The sequence below is a fragment of the Dermacentor variabilis genome, chromosome 7 (assembly GCF_050947875.1).
Source record: "Dermacentor variabilis isolate Ectoservices chromosome 7, ASM5094787v1, whole genome shotgun sequence".
In the NCBI taxonomy this organism is placed as follows: Eukaryota; Metazoa; Arthropoda; class Arachnida; order Ixodida; family Ixodidae; genus Dermacentor; species Dermacentor variabilis.
The window spans coordinates 116,462,940-116,484,072 of record NC_134574.1 but is presented as its reverse complement, the minus strand read 5'-3'; the positions used below and the strand labels follow the sequence as shown (position 1 = coordinate 116,484,072).

Below are 21,133 nucleotides of genomic sequence, written 5' to 3'. Positions count from 1 at the left end.
TAACGTGGCACTATTAAAACTGTTTAGCGTGTCGGTTCTCCGGTAGCCTGGAATTCTTACGGTGACCTTACACATGCGAGTGCTTTTACGTGGTGTGCGCGCAGCTGGTGAATCAGATAGAGTATGCGGTGGCAATCAAGTGCCACTTTTCGTGCTGCAGTATCGCGGTGTGGTTTCGCTACCGTGAACCAAAATTTATTCCCAGAGATTGTCGCAGAGTTCTCACCGCCGATGCAGACAGCATTTGCGCGTCCACTATAGTATGGGCTGTAAATACCCGCTGGCCTTTTACTGAACCGCTTGAAAAGAGTTGGAAAAGAACAATTGCATTCTTCCTACCGTAGATACGGCATCTGCGTTACCGTGATTCATATATTTTTCAGTGTATGAAAAGGTGGGATGTAGCGTAAATTGAGAAATCGGCTTTACAATTTTCTCATTCCTATACAAATGGCAATTTAGTCATTAATTGCTGTTATTAGTTAGAAAAATCTAAAGACAACATACTGAGGAATCATTGTATTGTGAAACATGGAGCCGCCAAAAGATGTGGAGTAGGATCCCATTTTTCATGGGAAACAATTTGTGTGGCATATCTGGGCATTTGAACGGTAATAAGTCGGTCCGAACAGGTGATGGATTATGTAAAAACCATCGAAAATTATTGTCTCATCAAGTGAATAGAGCACTGATTCCACCGAACCTCTTTTAATGAATGTGAATCACTAACATTTAAGAAATCACTAACATTTAAGCAAGAATTCGTAATTGCTGTGTTTATTGCTTTATTGATGTTTGTATATGTTTGTGGGCATATTTTTGTGGGCACGTTGTGGACTGCTCTAACGAGGGACGCTGGCTGGTGGAGGGGCCTTGCTTTGCGGGGCTGACACACCTAGTTAGCGCCCCGAGGCAAGGCCAAGAAGGTTTAAAATCTTTTGTTAGAACTTAATTTGGCCAGGCTCGCGAGCGAGGGGACGCAAACGCAAGAAAGAAGCTTTGTCACGTGAGACTGTATCACTAGAGCGAGTCACGTAATTAACTCTGTACCACGCGCGCTCGTGCATGCAAGGAAAGTCACAGGCGTTCGCGACACGTGCAACAGTGTCAGAGCGCGTGCTGGAGGAGCGCCTCCATAGGAGCTCCATCTTCGGCAGCACGCCATGAAGGGCTCGTTCCTTGCGAGTAGCCGCCACAACCTGTACTGACATGTGTGCCACGTAGTCTGGATACCTGTGTGTGCTCTTCAGTAAGAGTTACAGTACTTACACGGTACGAACCCTCTATTGCGTTCTGCCGAAAATGGAGCTCCTTTGCCGGCGCTCCTCCAGCTTGCACTTTCAGAGCGCTGCACATGCCGCGCATGCCTGCGACTCTTCTTGCGTGCACAAGCGGCCGCAGTACAGAGGTAATCATGTGACTTGCTCTAGTGGAACAGTCTACCGTGACAAAGCTTCTTTTATCTATTTTCGTCACCTCGATTCCGAGCCTGGCCAAATCAAATTCTAACGTAAAATTGGCCTTGTTTTGCTACGGTACCAATCTATGTCAGCCCCGGTCGCGCAAAGCAAAGCCCCAACACCACCAGCTGGCGACCCTATTTAGAGCAGAAACGGCGCCGTAATTGTGTAAGCACCTTTTTAGCTATCAGGCCGACAACGCGGATGAGCGTGAGGGCAAGGAGATCATTTTTATAGAGCCTTGTTTTTAGAGCGAAAATATGTTTCGGACTCTGTCAGCCGTTTTCCTGGCCGATGGTCGTGGTGAATAGACTTCCGATTAGGTTTGTGGGTCACGTGCTCTCACGCAGGCTAGTTGCCGGGCGCGTGATTTTACAGGTGGCGCTGGTAGAACGTTGGTGGCGGCGACGAACGTCTGATGACTTCGGGGCGCGTTCGTCACAACTCCTGATGCGCGTGCTCTCGTGCGAGAGTTCTGTGACATCTGAATGTCTGGATATTCGGGTTGATGGTGGCACTGTGTCGCATTCCTCCGCAAGCAAAACAATATTAAAGAAATAAATGGAAGTGTTGTTTTACTGCGTTAAATTCGGCTAAATGAAGATTTAAAGAAATATTCTGAGGAAATTCAAAGTATATATTAAAAGTTAAAAAAATAAACATTTGTGTTGAGCTAAGTAATGCATTCACTCTAAATATCCTCGTACTTCCTCTACTCTTCACAAAGGCAAACATGTGAAACACAAATTATAAAGCTGTTCATAAGGCAAAAAATCCTATTTACTCGCCTAGAAGGTTTACAAATAAAGACATGCCCACAAACATAAAAACGTTAACAAATCAACAAGAAGAATTACAAATTCTTGGGGGCACATTCCTTAAATGTCAGTGATTTGCATTCAATTACAGATAACTCGGCGTAATCAGTATGGTAGTCACTTTATGTGACAAGAAACTTCGATAGTTTCTCTGCAATTTATCGCATGTTCAAAGAGGTTTACCTCCATTAAAATGCCCATGTATGCGCCATACAGGCTGTTTCTGATGCAAAATGTGATCATAATGCGCCTTCTTTTGTGGCTGCGAGTTCCACAATAAAATGAATCTTCAGTAAGTTGTGTCTAGATTTTCCTACCAAATCACTCCAATTAATGGCTAAATTGCCATTTGTAGGGAATGGGAAAATTGTAACGAGAAATTGAGTAATGACAATTTACTGTGGAAGAATCGACGTTCAAACGAGTTGGTAGTGGGTCACCATCTCGAAGTGGCAGCGCAAGACGGCAATGACAAAAGCCAGGAAATACGCTGTCCTGTGCGCCAGCGCTCTCCCGCGTATTTCCCGCTTTTTGTATTTGTCGTCTTGAGCCGTCCCTTCAAGATGTTTAAGGCAATTCGTCCGTTGTCGCTACGTACGTACGTTTCCTACGCTCAAAAATATATGAGTCGCGGTAGCGCAGATGCAGCATCTACTGTAGGAAGAATGCCATTGCTCTTTTCCAGCACTTTTCGAGCGGTGGAGTAACAGGCTATCGAGTATGTACACCACATACTGTATTGGACGCGGGAATGCTGCCTGCATCGACGGTAGGAACTCTGCGACAATCTTTGGGAGTAGACTGTGGTTCACGGTTGCGAAACCACACACCGATGGTGCGGCTCAAAACAGGCACTTGAATGCCACCACAGAGCTCTATCTGGTTCACGAAGTGCGAGCACACCACATACGAGCACTCGCACATACAGTGTGTCCCAGCTAACTTTAGTCATAGTTTAAAAATATGCGAATGCCACGTAGCTGGACACAACCAAGGTAGTGTTGCTTACCGTCCCTTGTAGATACTCGTTATTTTTTTAATTAAACCCAATTAGATAATTAGCCTTAAATAATTATTCCACTTCCCAAATACTATAATTATATGAAAAGTGTCAATGAGAAAATTGTAGAAGGACATGAAAAACTGTCGATACAGCTTTCTGTTGCTCAATACGTGCTACGTGAAAATGTTTTTCGCAGCGCGAAAGAAGCCCGCAAATGCACTCAAAATTGTTGCGCGACTGGCCGCTCGAGGCACCTTGCGTTTATTCGTGGGCTAATTTCACGATCGTAAAAACACCTTTATGTAGCAAGTATTGAGCAACAGAAATCTTTATCTGGAGGTTTCCATGTCGCTCTACAATTTTATCATTGATACTTTTAATCTAACTATTACATTTAAGAACTTAGGCAATTAGAACTTATGTTTTAGGTAGAATGAAAAAAAAAATAATCTGAGTACCTCGAAACGACGGCAGAAGACACTACTTCAGGTCTTTCAAGCTGAGTGGCATTCGCATATTTTTTAAAAAATTTGGCTAAAGTTAGCTGGGACACCCTGCATACGGCCACTGTAAGAATTTCAGCCTACCGGAGAAGCGAGACCTTAACAGTTGTAACAGTAGTGTGTTACCGTACGGTAAGACCAGTGATATCCTACTGGCCGAGGTAGGGTATTATGCGCCACTTCAAAGTACGGAAATACTTTCCGTCAGGTATACCAGACGGCAAGAATGGCGCACAGAGTAACGCGTGCACCAAGCCTTGGGCGGCGAGCGAGACCAAGCCGAGACAGCGCGAAAATGGCGTTACCCAGAGTCCACGCCGCGCAGGCCCGTGTCTAGCGTGTTTTTTCACCAAGGTAACCATCATCATCATCATCATCAGCAGCAGCAGCAGCAGCCTGATTACGCCCACTGCAGGGCAAATGCCTCTCCCATACTTCTCCAACTAGCCCGGTCACGTACTAATTGTGGCCAAGCCGTCCCTGCAAACTTCTTAATCTCATCCGCCCACCTAACTTTCTGCCGCCCCCTGCTACGCTTCCTTTCCATTGGAATCCAGTCCGTAACCCTTAATCACCATCGGTTATCTTCGCTCCTCATTACTTGTCCTGCCCATGCCCATTTATTTTTCTTGATTTCAACTCAGATGTAATTAACACGCGTTTGTTCCCTCACCCCAATCTGCTCTTTTCTTATACCTCAACGTTACGCCCATCATTCTTCTTTCCATAGCTCGTCGCGTCGTCCTCAATTTAAGCAGAACCCTTTTCGTAAGCCTCCAGGTTTCTGCCCCGTACGTGAGTACTGCTAGGACCCAGCTGTCATACACTTTTCTCTTGAGGTATAATGGTAACCTGCTGTTCATGATTTGAGAATGCCTGCCAAATGCCTGTCAAGGTAGCCAAGGCACGAACTAATAATTAATTCACCTTCTGCGATACTACGAAGTGATAGCAAGTATCGAGCAACATTTCAAGCGCCTGTAGTTGACCCCCCCCCATGTTTTTTTATGACGATTATGATGACGATGATATTAATGGGAATGCCTGAACGACGAGTGTAGCTGCGCGCCAAGGTGTGTTTGCGGTTGTCAGTCGCTTACAAGGACCTGCTCCGAAAGCGCTGCAGCCGCCTTGTCGTGTCTGAATGCTGATAATGTCCCTGCGGTGATGTGAACACATTTAGGTTGCAAATAAATACCACGAAGATAATAAAGCAACAGCCGCCTGCTGCAGCGGCTGCTGTAACGGAGCTGCTGTGCCATGTGCTTCACTCCAGTTGCAAGGCCTTGCAGTTGGGCAAGCTTTTTTCCGCTAGATCCGCCTAACTATACACGTATATTTAGGAGTTGTATCACTGGAAAACTTAGTAGATAATATTTTGTACGCTATAGTTTGTTTATATAGATGTGAGATCAATTGGATTTTAAACACGAGTGTGGTATTGATGGCACGCGCTGCCGCCATACATTGTGCTTCATTTTGATCCATCTTTCTCATCTCGATTACCATGTGATTTTAGCATACCACCATCGGTATGACTACACTAAAGTTGTTTTATATTTAGCACGTACGAGCTGCATTGTACACTGGCGATGTATGCTGTCAGCAGCCCAACTAATTAGAGGTGCCAGTCACAGGGGCTTTATTATTTTCTTCATCGCAGTCGATAGTCAACGCAATTATGTGCGTGTCTGCGCGTGACATCGCTGAAAGCTGCACCAAAACTGTTAGGAACGACTGAAGATGCTGCTCATGTAGAAGAGTGGGAGGACCACACAGCTATAGCAGTTCAAGCACCCACACAAAGCGCGGAAGAAACAAACCTTGTGCGCAAAGCGAATGCACTTTAATCTAACTTGTGTCTTTGTGATCACTGATCGCAGGGCTATAGCATGATCAGCTTCGTCGTTCGTTGGTTGTTGGTGCAGCTAACGACGGCCCAGTGTCGTTATGACAAATATCTTTTGTACATGCCGCTTTGGAAACACTGTAACAACACGCCTATAGTAAGTACGTCAGTAGATGCGGCAAGAGCACATTAAAAAATATTTCGCAGTTTCGCCCGAAGGGTGAAGCATCGATTGCAAGAGCAAATTAGTAGACAGCCATACGAAGTAAACATATTAGTTTTACCAGCCGTATAAACTTGGAAACATTCGCTAACTGAATTAACAAGCGTGCTGGCAGTGCGCTCAATCAAAGATGAAAAATTCACAGTCGACGAGCGCGGGCGCTCACTGTCAAAACTTTTTTGTGAGCAAGCGCGGCAGCTGCAGCGAGCGAAGTGACCTTCGGGCTGTCTATCGCTTCAACGCAAACTATGCTGCGAGAAGACAGCGCGCACAAAAGTATGAGCATTCGGAGGATCCGTTTCAAGATACGGTGCGCGTGACAGCGCGTGGCCGTTCCAAGTATGCATTTGTTGCGGGAGTCGAAGCCCCCGCCTCCCTCCCTCCCTCGCTGCCTCCCCGCTTTCCTCCCTGAGCCGCGATCGTCAGTTCCCCTTGCATCTGGTTGAGCAATACGCAGTTGCTGCCGGACCACAACGCCACCCCCTAAGTGCCTTCTATCCCGCCACGGCCTTTCCTGCGACGGAAAATGACGCGTTTGCTCTCCGCTTTCCTCCCTAGCGCGCGCCTGATTGAGACAAGACTGTCGGCTCCCCTTGCGTCCTTTCAGTAGAACATGCAACCCACGGTGCGGGGTGATGGTGTTACCGCCCTTGGACTTTATGCAAAACACCACGGCGACGCCGACGACAAAAAATGCGCCTGGAGTGTCCATTGCTCTCGCAATAAAACACAAGAACATGCGAACACGCACTGCAAGGGCAGTCGTTCTCTCCCGTTTCCCCCACTCTCCACAGCTCTTACCAAATGACACCACGTGGCGTCCGACGTAGCGGCGCGGCTGACACTCGCGCTACGAGGCTATATAAACCTGGTCTATATAAGACAGCCCTTATAACCAGGGGCATATACTTGAGCTCAAGTGATGTTGCGGCCGTACCCTTTGCAAGGGGCCAATTATACTAGCTGCCGTAATGAGAAAGAAAGATACCACTGAAAAAAATTTACCAAGAAAATACAGAAGTAAAAAGAAACATCGCAAAAAATTACTTTGGGTTGGTGGTCATCTTGTGCCCGAGAGTTTAACTAGAGGGGACGTAGTGTTATTGCAGTAATTAACATTGTTCTACTTATCTGTTGGAGTTAATTGTCGGCAGCGATGCAATTTACTGGAAATAGTGTTTTTTATGTGTCCTTCGGAAAAAGTTGTCGTGAAAAATTTAATTCAGTGCACTGTGACATATTATCTTCTGCTTCGGCACAGCGTTTTGTAGCATCGAGATATACGTACCCGTCCACCAAGACGGCAAGTTACTTCCCAACATATTCCACGCGACTGTGGTTCTAGTGACACCGACATAGGACTTTTGTGCTATGACCCTTACTTTACGTTAGGCCCACTTCTAGGGAAACCATTCGATTAGACGCGCCGAATTGCGCTAAATAAAAGATAAAAACGTTGGCTTTACTAAATGAGTTATACGCTTGAGGGTATGCATCTCTTGCAGTAGGGATGTCTAGGCACTGTTTGCGGTCTCGCTGCGTAATTCTGTAGCATGTTCAACTATATGGGATATGAGGTGCCCAAGACGCCTCGCGCCCACCCTTGGGGACCATACCTCTGGCAGTGCGCAACAGATGGAGTTAGTTGGAGTTACAAAATTGCATCTCTCTAGAAAAATAAAATCTAGTGATATTGTACGATTTTATTTATACATGAAAACGACCTAACGTGAAAACTTAGCATTGCCATACAACAGGAATTTGCAGAATATGTGCCAAATTAGGCCCTGTTCATACGTCATGCGCTGAATTTTAAATCGACAACTACGTTTTTTTCTTTCTTTTTTTACAGGGAGATCCGATTGGCTAAACTCCGAGTCCCATTCAGCGGGATTCGTGCGACCAAGGAAAGTGGGCACCGGAAGTCTCCCGAGGCACACATCCAGAGTTTTGGCGGATGATAATCGATTCCACCACCGGTGAAATGTACGGCTTGGGACGGTTGGAGAAACCCATAAGAGGACTCATTACGTGAGGACTATATAATATATATGTATGTTAGATGTGTGAGCAGTTTTACACGGCGGCGGCAGTCGAGTCGGCAGCAGGAACAGTAGCAGCGGGGTTCACGAAAAAACTTCACAGAGGATTCGTAAAAAGAAAAGATTCCCTTTTGAAAAGAAAGGAGTAGTAAACATGTCAAATCTGCGTCTGCTACTATACTGCTTATGATTGTATTACATTTGAACCGGATTTGGAAAAAAGATTGCTCACTTGACCTACATTGGTAGATTTTGCTTTCATAACATTCAATAGGTTAGTGTTATCATGAGGAGCGATTCCATCAGCGGGAAGCGAAAAAAAAAACAAGTTTTAAAATAATGGTTATGTGATTCCGAAACCTCTGCAAAAGCACATTTTGGCGTGATACATTTTAGCAAAGCCTGCTCGGCGAAAATGTATATCTCTATAAATAATTATATGATTTCCTGCAAACTTAGGCTACAACTCTGACTTTGCCTCCTGCAAGTTTTGTACCACACGTTTAAGAAGAAAATGTGCGATAATACCGCTCAATCTGTTATGGTAGCCTAAGTCGTCAGTGTAGATCTGTGGGTGCAATATTCAAGAATGGACGCTTGGCCTTTGTTTTTTTTTGACCAGAAAATAAAAGACATTCTTTCTCTAACAAAGTGCGAAATCTGTTTTAAAGAGTTATCTATCGCTAAATGAAGATATCTTTCCTAGCGAATTTAAAAACTTGAATCCACCCACTCCGATCAGACCACTGCTAGAGGGCGTAGCCTTTTACAAGGTAAAAATGCTAATAAAGACTGCGAGGTCCGTCGTATCTCTGTCGCAAACGTGCAAATTGAGGGTTCGGTCAGTGCGTCGTGCTTCCACGGAGTGTCAAAACGTGGAGCAACGCCGGGGTCACAGCCGGCCACGCAGTCACTACTTGCCGTCCTCGTCCACGTCGTTCGCGCGAGTATAGGGTGGTAAAGATAACAGCGCCGTTGGTTCAACGAGAATCTGGGTGACTGCACTCACCCCCACCCCCATCTCTTGCTGCGGCTGAACGGACTGGCGTCGAGAGGGAAGGCAATCCAGCTCTCAAGGCAAACATGAGAGAATGGATGTCGGCGGCACAGTTTTGCCTTTTGCACTCTTTCTTGTGCGGTCGCCCTTACGCCACCGTTGTTTGACGCGGAAGTGGCTGGGCAATCGACCAAGCGCTGGCATAAACACGTTGTTTCATCGGGTGGAGGTCCAGAAACAACGCCTTCTCGGTTTACAAAGCGCCTCGGAGTAAGTGGCAGACAACAGTGACATGTTGTTTTTGTTTCCGGTGGAATTAATATAGCAGAGCGGGCTAACCTGGGCATTCGTGGTTTCCGGACTGCAGAAAGCTGCTTTTGTTGCACGATAGAAATGAAACTGAAAGCTTTGAAAGCCAACGTTTCCGTTCCTTTCCTTAAGAATAAATCTCTCACAGGGTAGCTCGAGGTGGATTACTTTTTTCTTCCGTGATTAGAGGGAATGTTTTTCATTTCATCAGATGGTGTCCTAAACTGAACCTCCTTGACGTATTTGCGGCTCCCGCAATCACTTCCAGTGCATGAAGCAAGCAAGAGCATTGCCTTCGAGGTCATGAATTCTTACTCAATGGAGCCCGTCATATGGGCACAGATTTCGACGCCTCTCTATTGTGAGCAGCGGCTCATGCTCATTAAGGAAGGACACGCCTCGTGGATCGGCTAAAAAAAATGCCCATCAGATGAAGGGTTGAGATGGAGCGCTGCATACGTATCCGACCTTAATAACGATTCTTTGATACGTGGCGCTTACGTTCGTGAAGGACTGCCAAACAAAATGAAAATGAATATGAAGGCTTAGCCAGTACACGAGCGAAGCTAAGACTTCGTCTTCATGTTTTCGCGCACGTTAGAGGCGATACCTCTTCCGACAAGTGATTAAAAATATGTTCTGGGATTTCATGTGCGCATACGACGATTTGATCATGAGGCACACCATAATGGTGGACTGCGGGTAATTTTGACTAGCTGGGATGCTTCAATTAACGTTCACCCAATGCACAGCACACAGGTGTTCTTATATTTCCCACCCTTCGAAATACAGCCACCGTGAGCGGGATTCGATACCGCGATCTCGTGATTAGCAGCGCAACGCCATAGCCACTAAGACTCCACGACGGGTCGCCAAATGATAACTATTTGAAATACCAAACTAATATCTTGCATGCTTGTAGGCTGTTTTCGCACTTGGTATTAAGCATAAAGTTTCTATAGCTTTCCGAGGGGCCGGTGTGACGGTAGTTTGCAGAGTAGTTCTGAATATGCAGCCTCATTCAGCACACGAATTACATACACCGTGCCGCAGTTCTTGCCGGATGATACGACTGTTGGCGAATAGATATGTAAAAAAGTGTGCTATGCGTTATCAGCAACATTTATCACTGTACACGTCTCACAATGTGAGAGATGTTGTAGCGTTTTAAGGCTACCCAAGTTGTGTTAGTGGCAGCTAATAGCAACTCTTCTGTACGGAAATTAAGTTGGAACTGGAATTTACCGTACCGTCCAAGCCGCAGGAAATTCGGAAAAATTTGTTGGTTCCCAAAAATGGGCCCTGTAAACGAGTGTACCTTCATCGCGGTTGCAAAAGAATGAGTCTTGTTGTTTTCGTTGAAGACAGAACCACGCCGAGTTTTGAACAGGAGCGGCTATAATTGGAGAAGTCCGTCTGTAATCATCATGATGAGCTAACTACATTTACACTGCAGAAAACAGAGCCCCAGTCAGCGATGCCTAATTGCTCCCGTAATGAGTAATCGGACTATATACGAGCGAATTTCTTAACGCCTTCAGAGCACTCATTACATTGTCGACCTGCGACAGCAACAATAAGAACACCGTGAGAGCAGTCTACATACCGAATTCCGAATGTGCAAAGATCATCGCTATAGATGAGTCAAATCCTACTAAAGAGAAAATACTTACAGGTATTCGCAATAGGCCCCCATATCACTGGCTCCGGTGACCTGTTGGGGCGATATAGCGGATACGTTGGACGTAAAACATCTGCCTGATTATACTTTATTTCGCTGCGCATAAAATAGCGTAAATAACTTCATTTTGTTTTGCATTGTGAAACGTGCGATCGATCTTCTTTGCATGATACAGCCAGACAAAAAAAATGGATTGAAATTTTGATGCATGCGAGCTACAAAACCAGAGAATGAAGTCGTGAAGGCAGTTATGGGAAGGTAAAAGTCAATTTAGGATGTGAATTCTTGTTGCAAAACAGTAAACGCTCGCATCAAGCCTTCGCATGTTGAGAAAACCCACTAATAAAATTATACGCAATTAAGAGCGTCGAAAGAAATAAAATTCTCTGGAGTGCATTATTTCCACAGAGTTCTGAGTAAATCCCTCCGTTCTCTGCACCCTTCATAACTAAAGTTAGGCATCAGTATCCACTGATGTCCTCTTTGCCGACCTCCTCACAATAAGGTAGAGACCTCCTCACTCAAACACAATAAGGTAGAGTGAATGGTAGAAGGAAAGAAATGGTTATGGTTTTATTCTTTTCAGCACCACGGGAAGTTCAAGTAGGTCAACGTGCTTGAAGCGCAAGTGCCATGAAACGAGTACCGTACAAGTATGTCGACGGCTACTGCTGTAATACCTTTTTCAATGATGATCTAGTACGGTCAGCACTCAACTACAAGCCGGAACCAGGCGACGTGTTCATCGCGACGTACCCAAAATGTGGAACGACCTGGGTTCAGTACATTGTCTACGGCATATTTAATCGTGGCACTTTCCCTAAGGACCCTCTGGAGTTCATGCTTGCTTCGCCATTCCTGGAAATGTTAGGAGCCGAAGCTGCGCAGAAGATGCCAAGGCCTGGAACCATCAAGACGCATATGCCATTTGGCAAGGTTCCCTACTCGGAGCAGGCCAAGTATATTACCATTGCTAGGAACCCTTTCGATGTGTGCGTTTCCTTCTATTACCACACCAAGGAGAAGCCATCATATGATGTCCCAGACATGACGTTTGACGACTACTTTGAAAACTTCGTGCGCGGCACCGTGTCCTTCGGGGATTACTTCGACCACCTCCTCTCCTGGTATGGACACAGAAATGACCCAAACGTTCTCTTCCTGACCTATGAAGAACTGAAAATGGATGCCAGGTAAGTTTTGCACACAGCATCATAAATTATAGCATGAATTCGCTTTAGAGAACATGCTCACTTGTGTGGTGTGGTTAGGTGTTTCCTTCACTTTCCTGCGCCCGCTAAACACATTTATATAGGACCACGGCATCGCTAATCTTGTGTTTTCGCGTGTTATGGTCATGGTATTGAAATTCAGCACTGGTGTCCAACAGGAGCCACGAACCTATCATAGATTGACCCTTAATTATAGTGTGCGGTAGTGGTTTTTGCATAACAAGAAAAAATGCCTACTCATGATTTTTCTTTCTATCCTGTAAACGCGCAATAAACGCACTTCGAAGGCATTAAGCTACCAGTGTCGGCCATGGTGCAAAGTTACAGCAGCTCAATAGGTCACGGGAATTGATTTGTAGGCCGACCGTAACTGCTAAATTTCTGGGTGAAGGCCTGCACGTTCGTTTTGAGTTAACGATATGTTTGCACGGTGTCGTGCGTGCCTGTCCGTACTCATTCATTCTAATAAATTCTCGCTATACTAAAACTTCGTGAGGTGTCCTACGTGGAGAGAATTCTGTATTCTATATTTTCTTAAACTTCCTGACATTGGCATACACCAATCGTGCATTCTACGTTCTATTGGGTTCGCTAGGCTCATTAAGTTTTCTGCCCGTGCTTATTGCGGAGTGCAGATTTAGAGCTGACAACTAGACCATAGTGACATGAGAAATCGGAACAGAGACTATAGTATAGACGCGAGGAAAAGAGGACGCCAGAGGACGAAGACGGCAAACATGAAAACTGGGTTGGGTGCGGTTCCGACACAACAGTGCGTTAAGTGTGTAGAGTGCGACAGGAGCGTTGTCTCCTGCGCTTATCTTAGGCACGTCTGCCCTGCGGCCCATTTACGTGGCGCGGAGAGATAGCAGCACTCGTGGTAGTACAACATTTACACCGCCACTTAGTCAAGGCCACTAATGTGGTAGCGAAAGCACAGTAGACGTTGTAATTGTTTTCTGTACTTGTACTTTGTTTCATGATAATGAAAAGATGTTTCGAATGAAATAATGCGAATCTGGTAGTCTCTGTGTGCTATTCTTGACCGCTTAGAGGGCGAGATTTAACACATCTAAGTGGTATTGCTTTCATCAGGCCAATAGCAGAATATAATCCAACTCCTTCCACATATTCTGACTAGCATTCAAGTTTTGATCTGATTCTTTTCTAGGGAATTCTTTACAAAATAAATATCCGAGGTTAGAGTTTCATTTCCACCTGCTGTTTCCTTAAATTTTTGTATATTAGCTCATTCTTCCCCATGCGGCCTCCGTCGACAAGATCGAACCTATTGGACAAAAAAAAAACCAACAAACCAACAAAAACCAGCTGTAGGAACATTTGAAGAAATGCAGCTATGCACACCCCGTGCCTGGTTGGTTTGGCATCGCTTCAAAATTGCGAGACAGCATAGCAATGCGAATACAGCCGAATGCATATTGTTCTCGAGTAGGCATTGAAAAACCATTTTTTAAAACTAAAAGAGCTAGGTCCATTATTTGGAGACGTACTTGTTGTTTCGGTAAATCTGACGTCCACAAAGGCTCGTGTGGTGTTTTTATGTCGGTTTCAGAATAAATAATGGCTGCTCCTTGATACAAAAGGAGGGTTTGTGGTCTTCCCTGGAAAGACCGCTTATGAAGTCTGTCTGCCTGTTTATATTGGTCATCATGCACTGCCTTACACTCCTCACATAAAAAAGGACAAGTTTTTTAAGAAACATAAGTAAGGATCTATAGAAACAAACGTGCAATGTAATTTTCTTAAAACCGGAAAAGCTTGCTTGTACTTTATAACCTTCAGTTTTGTTGCTGCATTGCTTGTGCAACGTTTTCAAGTGGTTTTGAGATGCCAATGAAATAGGGAGAAAGCCAAAGCTTTTCACATTTATGGGATCACACTTTGCCACGGCCATATATGGGCCAGCGAAACGGCGTAATATTCTGTTACGCGGATAGCTTTTTGAGAATCCTGAGAGGCTATGGGTACATAAGTAGAATGGTCTATGATCATCGGCTACTCAAAGCATGGATTGCGAAGTTACCCTGACTGTCTACAAGCACTCGCGCAAGTGAACGTGCAGTGGAGGCTACTCTCAGTGTCCATAATCTCGTGTGGAAATGTAAAGGACCAAGGGCATGTTGAGAGGAATACCAGACAAAGAAGGTCATGGCGTTGACGTAATGAGTTCGGTTATGGGATAAAGACCTAGTGAGCACAGTTAACTATGAAGCTTCACATGTGAACCTTCCATAGAGTGGGTAACACTTATCCCTATCTTCCTTCCTAATTTTCCAAGTATGAAGCCGTCATTCAAATCTTATATTCTCTTTCTCATTGATTTAATTGGTGGGCGCAGCATTTATGGTCTTCATATTATATGAAAACGAGGAAGTTATAGAAGTTTTCATTGATAAGAAAAACTGGTAGCTTCGCTGTCTCTGGACAAGAAGTCGTCAATATTCAAGTAGGCCCCAAAAAGCACTTTCTTAGTCTGCTTGTAAAAGGATAGTGACTGAAAAGCCGCTTAAGACATTGCAATTGCAGGCGTGCCAAATTTCAAAAATTGTACATATACCTACATAAGTGGAAGCGCTCATTCCAGGCTCCAAGAATATGTGTATAAATGTTTTGAGAGGCACGCTTGTATAAGTAAATGTTCAGAGTGGCATTTTAGGCTTTTGTCATACGCACACTGCACTGGGGAGCCTCGCGAAAGCCCTGCTATGTACCTAGCCATAACTACAATTCTTCAAAGGGACAGTATAGGAAAACGTTTGCTCGAGTTAGATTGAAAGATTAGTCTTTTGTAATAACAAATTCGTGATTCGCACCACGAAGAGGTTTTATGAGTTAGAAAATGACCAAAATGGGAAATCAGAGTGATGTAATCTATTTAAGACTGATAAACCTCACCTGACGTCAGTACCGTCTGATTCACCGGGAGTGGCAGAGAAAGAGGTAATGTGGGGCTTACTGAAATTGTCAAATTTGGCGTGGGCTATTAAAAAGAAGGAACTGGAACTTTCGTTGGAAATTTTCTACGCATCAAAGTCACGTATTCATGAGTTGGAAACGAAGATAAACATCTAGGCAAATACGATTCAGCATGCACATTATCATCACTGCAGCCACTCTAGTCAGCTGCAAAAAACTCAGCACTACTGCAGCTGCTCTCTTTACACAAAGTAAGGCTGAAGTATTCTACTACCACTGCCCTCTCTGGAAGAAGCTGTGTAGGAGTACGTAGAGCAGAAGCGAACTCAGAAAATAATCTTGCATGTTACTTCCGGATACTCCAATCAGTGATCCCAATTTTCATACTTAATTTGCTGTCGTAGTCTACAACAGTATCACATATTGTCTAGTGCAGACTTTGGCTTTGATCATTTTGTGTGCGCACGCATATAGACAAACTGAACGCCCCACGTAACGCACGTACGGAGAAATAGAGACAAAACGCTAGTTTAATGTGGCATGGAGAGGGGTGGATCCCCGCCATGGACGGAGCCTTTCAGTCCAAGGCGCCAGCGGCGGTGGCAGCACTAACGGCTCTGGCAATCTGCTTTCGCTGGTCCTCCACTTCCGAGCTGTTCAGCACCATCTCAATGCTCATGCGCTGAGTTTCGGATGGGGAAGTTATTAGGAATTTTTCGCGGCGTTGCTCCTAAGAAACTCCTTCAGACATAAAATATTAGTGAAATACACCACGACATTTAAAAATGTGCCTGTTCAGATATCGGGGTGTGTCTTCCGGACGTTCATCCCTTAACCCTTCTGCATATCTAGTGAAGCTCCGCTCTAGCGATATTTAGGCTCTGGCGCATTTTATGGTAATTTAGATTCTGCTCTGCTGTATACCATGTTACAAGCATTATTACACTTTATTTACTTTTATTTGTTTATTTATTTGTTTGTTGGTTTATTTATTTATTTATTTATTCATTCATTCATTCATTTAATGATACTGGAACCATTTGAAACTCCCGGCACCACCTTTCGTAGCCTTCCTCATTTTAGAGAACATGCCGCTTAAGCAGGGAGTGTTCACAGCGGCTTAATAAGGGCTTCGCAGCATCAAAAGTGGCACTAAATCTTTACATTATTTAGAATGCCCCATATCTACATATTGTTTCCAGGAGAGTAGAAAATCTTTGAATTCTTTTCCGAATATTGGGTTGTTTCTCTTAGCACGTGCATTACGCTGAATCTCTCTAGCTATATCGGTGCAGTTAAAACCCCTCTGAGTTGTCATCCGAATTACTTCCTGAACGCACTGGAAAGCTGACGGTTACTTTAATATGTGCGTAATGTTGTCGCACCAGTTAGCTTCATTTATCTTTAGTGCACTTGCAATTCGCAATTTGTTAGCTTTTCCCTCTACGAGTGAAACTCTTATGTTTAATGCACATCAGGAGCGCAAACTGCACAGATCGCGAGATTCATGTTTCACGTTCTATTGTTTCTCTCTGCCAGGACGCAGATCCTCAAGATAGCCGACTTTCTGGGCACTGACTACGGCAACATGCTGCGTAACAATGACGAGCTCATGAAGAAGCTGCTGGACGGATCTGAGTTCAAAAACATGCAAGTGAACGTAGATAGTGGAGGCAGCATTCTCCATCGCCTTCTTGAATTGCCACCCGAGCGGGCGCTCAAGTCCCTGGAAGTGTTCAGGGAGCCCCTGAGCAAGAGTACGGCCAGTAAAGGGCAAGTGCGATTTCTTCGGAAAGGCATCGTCGGCGACTGGAGGAACCACTTCTCCGAAGAGCAGGTAGACAGGATGAAGAAACGAATCGTCGAAAAATGCGCCAACACAGACGTGATGAAGCTTTGGGAAGGGATTGGTCTTCCTCTTCACTGACATCGTCAGCGACGCTACACCTGAAGATTATGGAACTTGCTGTCAATGCGTGTGCGACTAAGAGCGTGGTTGCACGCTCACTTTAACGGGCCACGGAAATCAAAGATTGCTGAATTACGTCAGCCCCATTCACTGCTTTCCATGAACTCAAGAAAAATAAACCGCAGTCAATTAGACAAGTACATTTAAACAGCCGTTGCATTGCCTGTTCATCAAAGACGAGTGGTATCAGCGTGCCTCATATAAACGTTAAGTAAAGTTCTTTTTTTCTTTATTGAATGTGACGGATAGGTTACTTCTGTGAATGCTTCCCAATAATCATTGATTTATTGCAGAAACCTTTCATTTTCGAAAAGCCACTTATGAGGAATGCGACAGGGAAGAAAGAGGTTTGGGAGGGGAAGGCATGTTGCGAGCTGCAGGATCTGCAACACATGCAATAGCTATTCTAGGCAGCTAAACCATTGGATCCACCGCTCGTAGCCCGGATCTCTTATTAAGGCAGTTCTTTCTCACATCAAGTGTTTGGCCGTGCGTAGTTTCGGTTCCTTGCGGTGGGGACAGTTGTGGCTGCAAGTGAAAATGACTGGGATGCCGTTGTGCATCGAGTTCGACTGCAACAGATATATCGTAAGAGATATCCAGTTTATTAAGTTAACTTTCTGCTCTGTAAGCAAAAAGAAAGTTGGGCGCCCAATAATTGTGTCACCTTTATTCGCATACTTATTCTGGGAAGAAGGATGACCACTTTGTGAAGAAGGATGACCGGCGAATCTGTGTATGTGCGCTCCTTAATGGGGAACGGCACCTCTGCCGCGGGTCGGCCCGGCATTGTACTACCTTCGGGATCAGCCCACGTATGGGGAGTTTTGTGTCTGCACACGGACACGATCCTGGGGGAACTAGCCCTTAACAGCTTCGCTCTAAAATTTGTTACATCTTTGTGCCTCTTAATTATTTAGTCAATGACGACCACAAACGCTGGAGAAGTGGCAACGACGCGTTCAACCGGTAGCGCCGTGGGGCGCCCAAAAAACCAGCTGTGGAACAAGACGACGGCACTGGAGTGAAACCTGATAATGATAGTTTTGTGTTTACACACGGGCACGATCCTGGGGAAAGTAGAACTTAACTGCTTGGCTGTAAAATAACTATGTTGGAATGACCACGATGAATCAACCACGACGGCATCATGGTTACGAGTATAACCTTAGTGGTTTAAGGTAGTAGACAACTTGGGTGACTAGGTCGGCGTAAGACGCGTCACGGTGATGGCTTGATGAGAGTCGGATGTCGAAAGTGAAATTACTACCAACGAACGACCAAGATGCCATTAATCCGACTGTATGATGACGGTGCTGTGACGACGACAGCATGACGAGAGTCGGATGAGAAAGCTGGAACGATGACGATGTTATGATCATGACGGCTGTACGACCGCGAACAACAAGTGGGCAAAGTAGTTAGATAACTTCGCCAACTGTGTCGGCGTAGTATTCGTGACGGCGACGTCATAATGGAGGTCAAATGTTGAAGTTCACATGACGACGATGGAGTGGCCGCGATGGCAGCACGGACTCGAGAACGCATGCAGTGTCTCGAGTTGGTAGAATCACGACTGCTAATTGGGCTTGTTGGAATGTTGGATTCAGGGTTACGAAAATTTTGTGCAAGCACAAGGGACGAAGAGGAAATAAATGCATGACATGAGTGCTGTCGCACAGTGAGTATTTATTGGGATCCTTCTCGGAATATATATACACATCAAATACCGTAAAGAAAACAGAGCGAAGACCAGACAGAAATTACAAGCAAATCACTCTGCAGCATTCTAGGAAGATACGAAAATTCGCGGTTTCGCCATAAATGCGAAACATCGATTGCGATAGTAAATTAGAGGCCAACTACACGAAGTAAAGATAGTAGTTTTATCGGCCGTATCAACTTGTAAACCTAGGCACATTATACTCGTGGACAACTTTATGTGGCTACGAATGGGAAGCTGCGGGCCTGCAGGTGTTGCACTCATGTTATCATGCCGAGTAGTCCGGCAGAGTGTCACAGTGGTTTTAGTCTTTCGCAACAGAAGCTGCATCGACGCATGTTGCACTTGCCAGACTAACGCGTTTCCCCAGACGCCGATGGGAAAATCGACAAATTAAGTAAACCATTACACTCAGTGGTGCGTTCTGTCTTATTTAACTGTTGCTAATAAGGTATTCATGCTTTCTCTTCCCCAGCCTAAACTAACGTGAATTAAAACGCGGAACTCTCTTCAAAAGCGCTCGCACTTCTGCGCGCCTTCCCTAGTACTTTTCCCTCCATAGCGACAGAAAGTTACTTCGAGAATAACTAAATTAACAAGCATGGTCTCACGCGCGCACAAGCCAGCATGAACACATCTCAGGCGCTGACCACGAAAACTCGCTGTCAAAACGCCCCAGTGAGGAAACGCGGCGGCAGCAGTGGGCAAATTGATCTCCATGCAGCCGTTCGCATCAACGCGAACTACTCCTTCAATACACAGCGCAGCGCTGACTCCGTGGCCGTCGCAGATAGTTTCAAGATACAGCGGCCCGGCCGGGCTCGCGCGGCCGCCTGCAGCCGCTCGGGCCGCCGAAAATAGAACCCCCCCTCTCTCTACCGTCCCCCCGAAGCCTTGGGCGTGATGGAAGGCGGCGCACAACTTTCCCGCTTTCCGCCGTTGCATACGCGAGATTGAGCCGCGCTCGCCGAATCACCCTCGCATGCTTTCACTCGCAAGCATAGCATTCGGCGCCCGACAACGATCTTATCGCATGTGGGCTATATTTTATTAGGGAACCTCATGGCGGTCGCGACGCCGATGGCAGACATGCGCCTGGTGTGTCAATATTGTTGATATCGCAATAGTACCAGCAGGCGTGACACACTCTCCAACGGTAAGAGCATTCTGAAACGACTTATATGTTTAATAACATTCCGCGTCATATGTGCTTAGTGATTCCTCGATGACGCATGCGTCTTCCGTGTTCCGTAATGAAAACCGTCTCTGTTAAGGAATTGTCTGGTCCTTGCTTTTGTACAAAATCTAATAGCTGCTGAAGTCTGCTCTGCAGCAGTACTTGTTTATATTCGAAGCCACAGCAAATTAGAAGTGCTTCGCATGCTTACCAAGGTAAGCATGCGAAATGTTATCTTAACCTTGTGTTAATGTACCTACCTGTTTGTCCTATGTAAAATTGGTCCCGCGATAAGGGTAACTTTTAAAGGACACCAATCACACAGGCAAAAAATTGATTGACGTGACTGACTGGTATTAAGTCTCAACAGGGATGAGGGCATTAATTATACGTTTGCCACGAGGCAACCCGACCCGTACATCAAGGCCTTCTCAGAAGTCAACTTAACGTTGATACCGACTACTTATGGGCCCACAGAAAGCCCCCCTACCACTACCTGACAGTCTGAACTAATGATAAAAAATTACCGACGATTACGTTACTTCCTAATGCGAAATTTGAGCGCAGCAAATAAGCTGTTTCACCTTTTGGATAGATTGAGGCAAAGAAATCGAGCAACACAAGTATGCGCTATCACATAATTTTTTTTTATTTTTCACACGTATTCCTTTAACAAAGACTCCACTAACAGTTCTTGACAGTCATGAAGGAAGCTTTGTGGTCGGAGAAATAGACTGATATATGTTCGACTTGGTACACCAATGCTTGATTCTCAAAGACGAGATCTATACAAGTGCCTCGCGAGGTTGTCACAGCCGTGGGGGAAGCAGAGGCTAAGCGCCGCCGCCGAGAAGACCCTGCCGTTCGCGCCGCCGAAGCGGAGGCTCATCGCCGCCGTCGAGAGCAACCAGCAGTAAGCGAGGCTGAAGCAGAAGCTCATCGCCGCCGCCGAGAAGACCCTGCAGTTCGCGCCGCCGAAGCGGAGGCTCATCGCCGCCGTCGAGAGCAACCAGCAGTAAGCGGAAGCGGAGGGGGGCGGCGTGTACACCCAGCGGCAAACGATGGGGGCAGAAGCGCGCGCAGCAAGCGGACAACACGGTAAAGGGAGGAGGGAAGAGATAGCAGCGACTGACTGATGCCGCTGACGGCGATAGTGAGTCAACCCCAGCTATCCGCCACACAAGAACAGGGGGGGGGGGGGGGGGGCCCT

The 21,133-nt window shown here is 45.6% G+C and overlaps 1 protein-coding gene across 1 annotated transcript; it reads left to right on the top strand.

Annotated features, from left to right (window-relative positions):
• Nucleotides 1-8,826: 8,826 nt before the first annotated feature.
• On the top strand, nucleotides 8,827-17,162 carry LOC142587822 (sulfotransferase ssu-1-like). The gene is made up of 3 exons (XM_075699109.1): nucleotides 8,827-9,165; nucleotides 11,472-12,078; nucleotides 16,594-17,162. Exons 2-3 carry the CDS (start codon nucleotides 11,519-11,521, stop codon nucleotides 16,979-16,981), a joined length of 948 nt encoding a protein of 315 aa, XP_075555224.1. The 5' UTR covers nucleotides 8,827-9,165; nucleotides 11,472-11,518; the 3' UTR covers nucleotides 16,982-17,162.
• The last annotated feature ends 3,971 nt before the right edge of the window (nucleotides 17,163-21,133 follow it).

Coding starts and splice junctions, on each gene's coding strand:
- LOC142587822 (XM_075699109.1), top strand. CDS start 11,519: ATGAAACGAGTACCGTACAAGTATGTCGACGGCTACTGCTGTAATACC. Junction 12,079..16,593: donor GAACTGAAAATGGATGCCAG/GTAAGTTTTGCA, acceptor TCTCTCTGCCAG/GACGCAGATCCTCAAGATAG.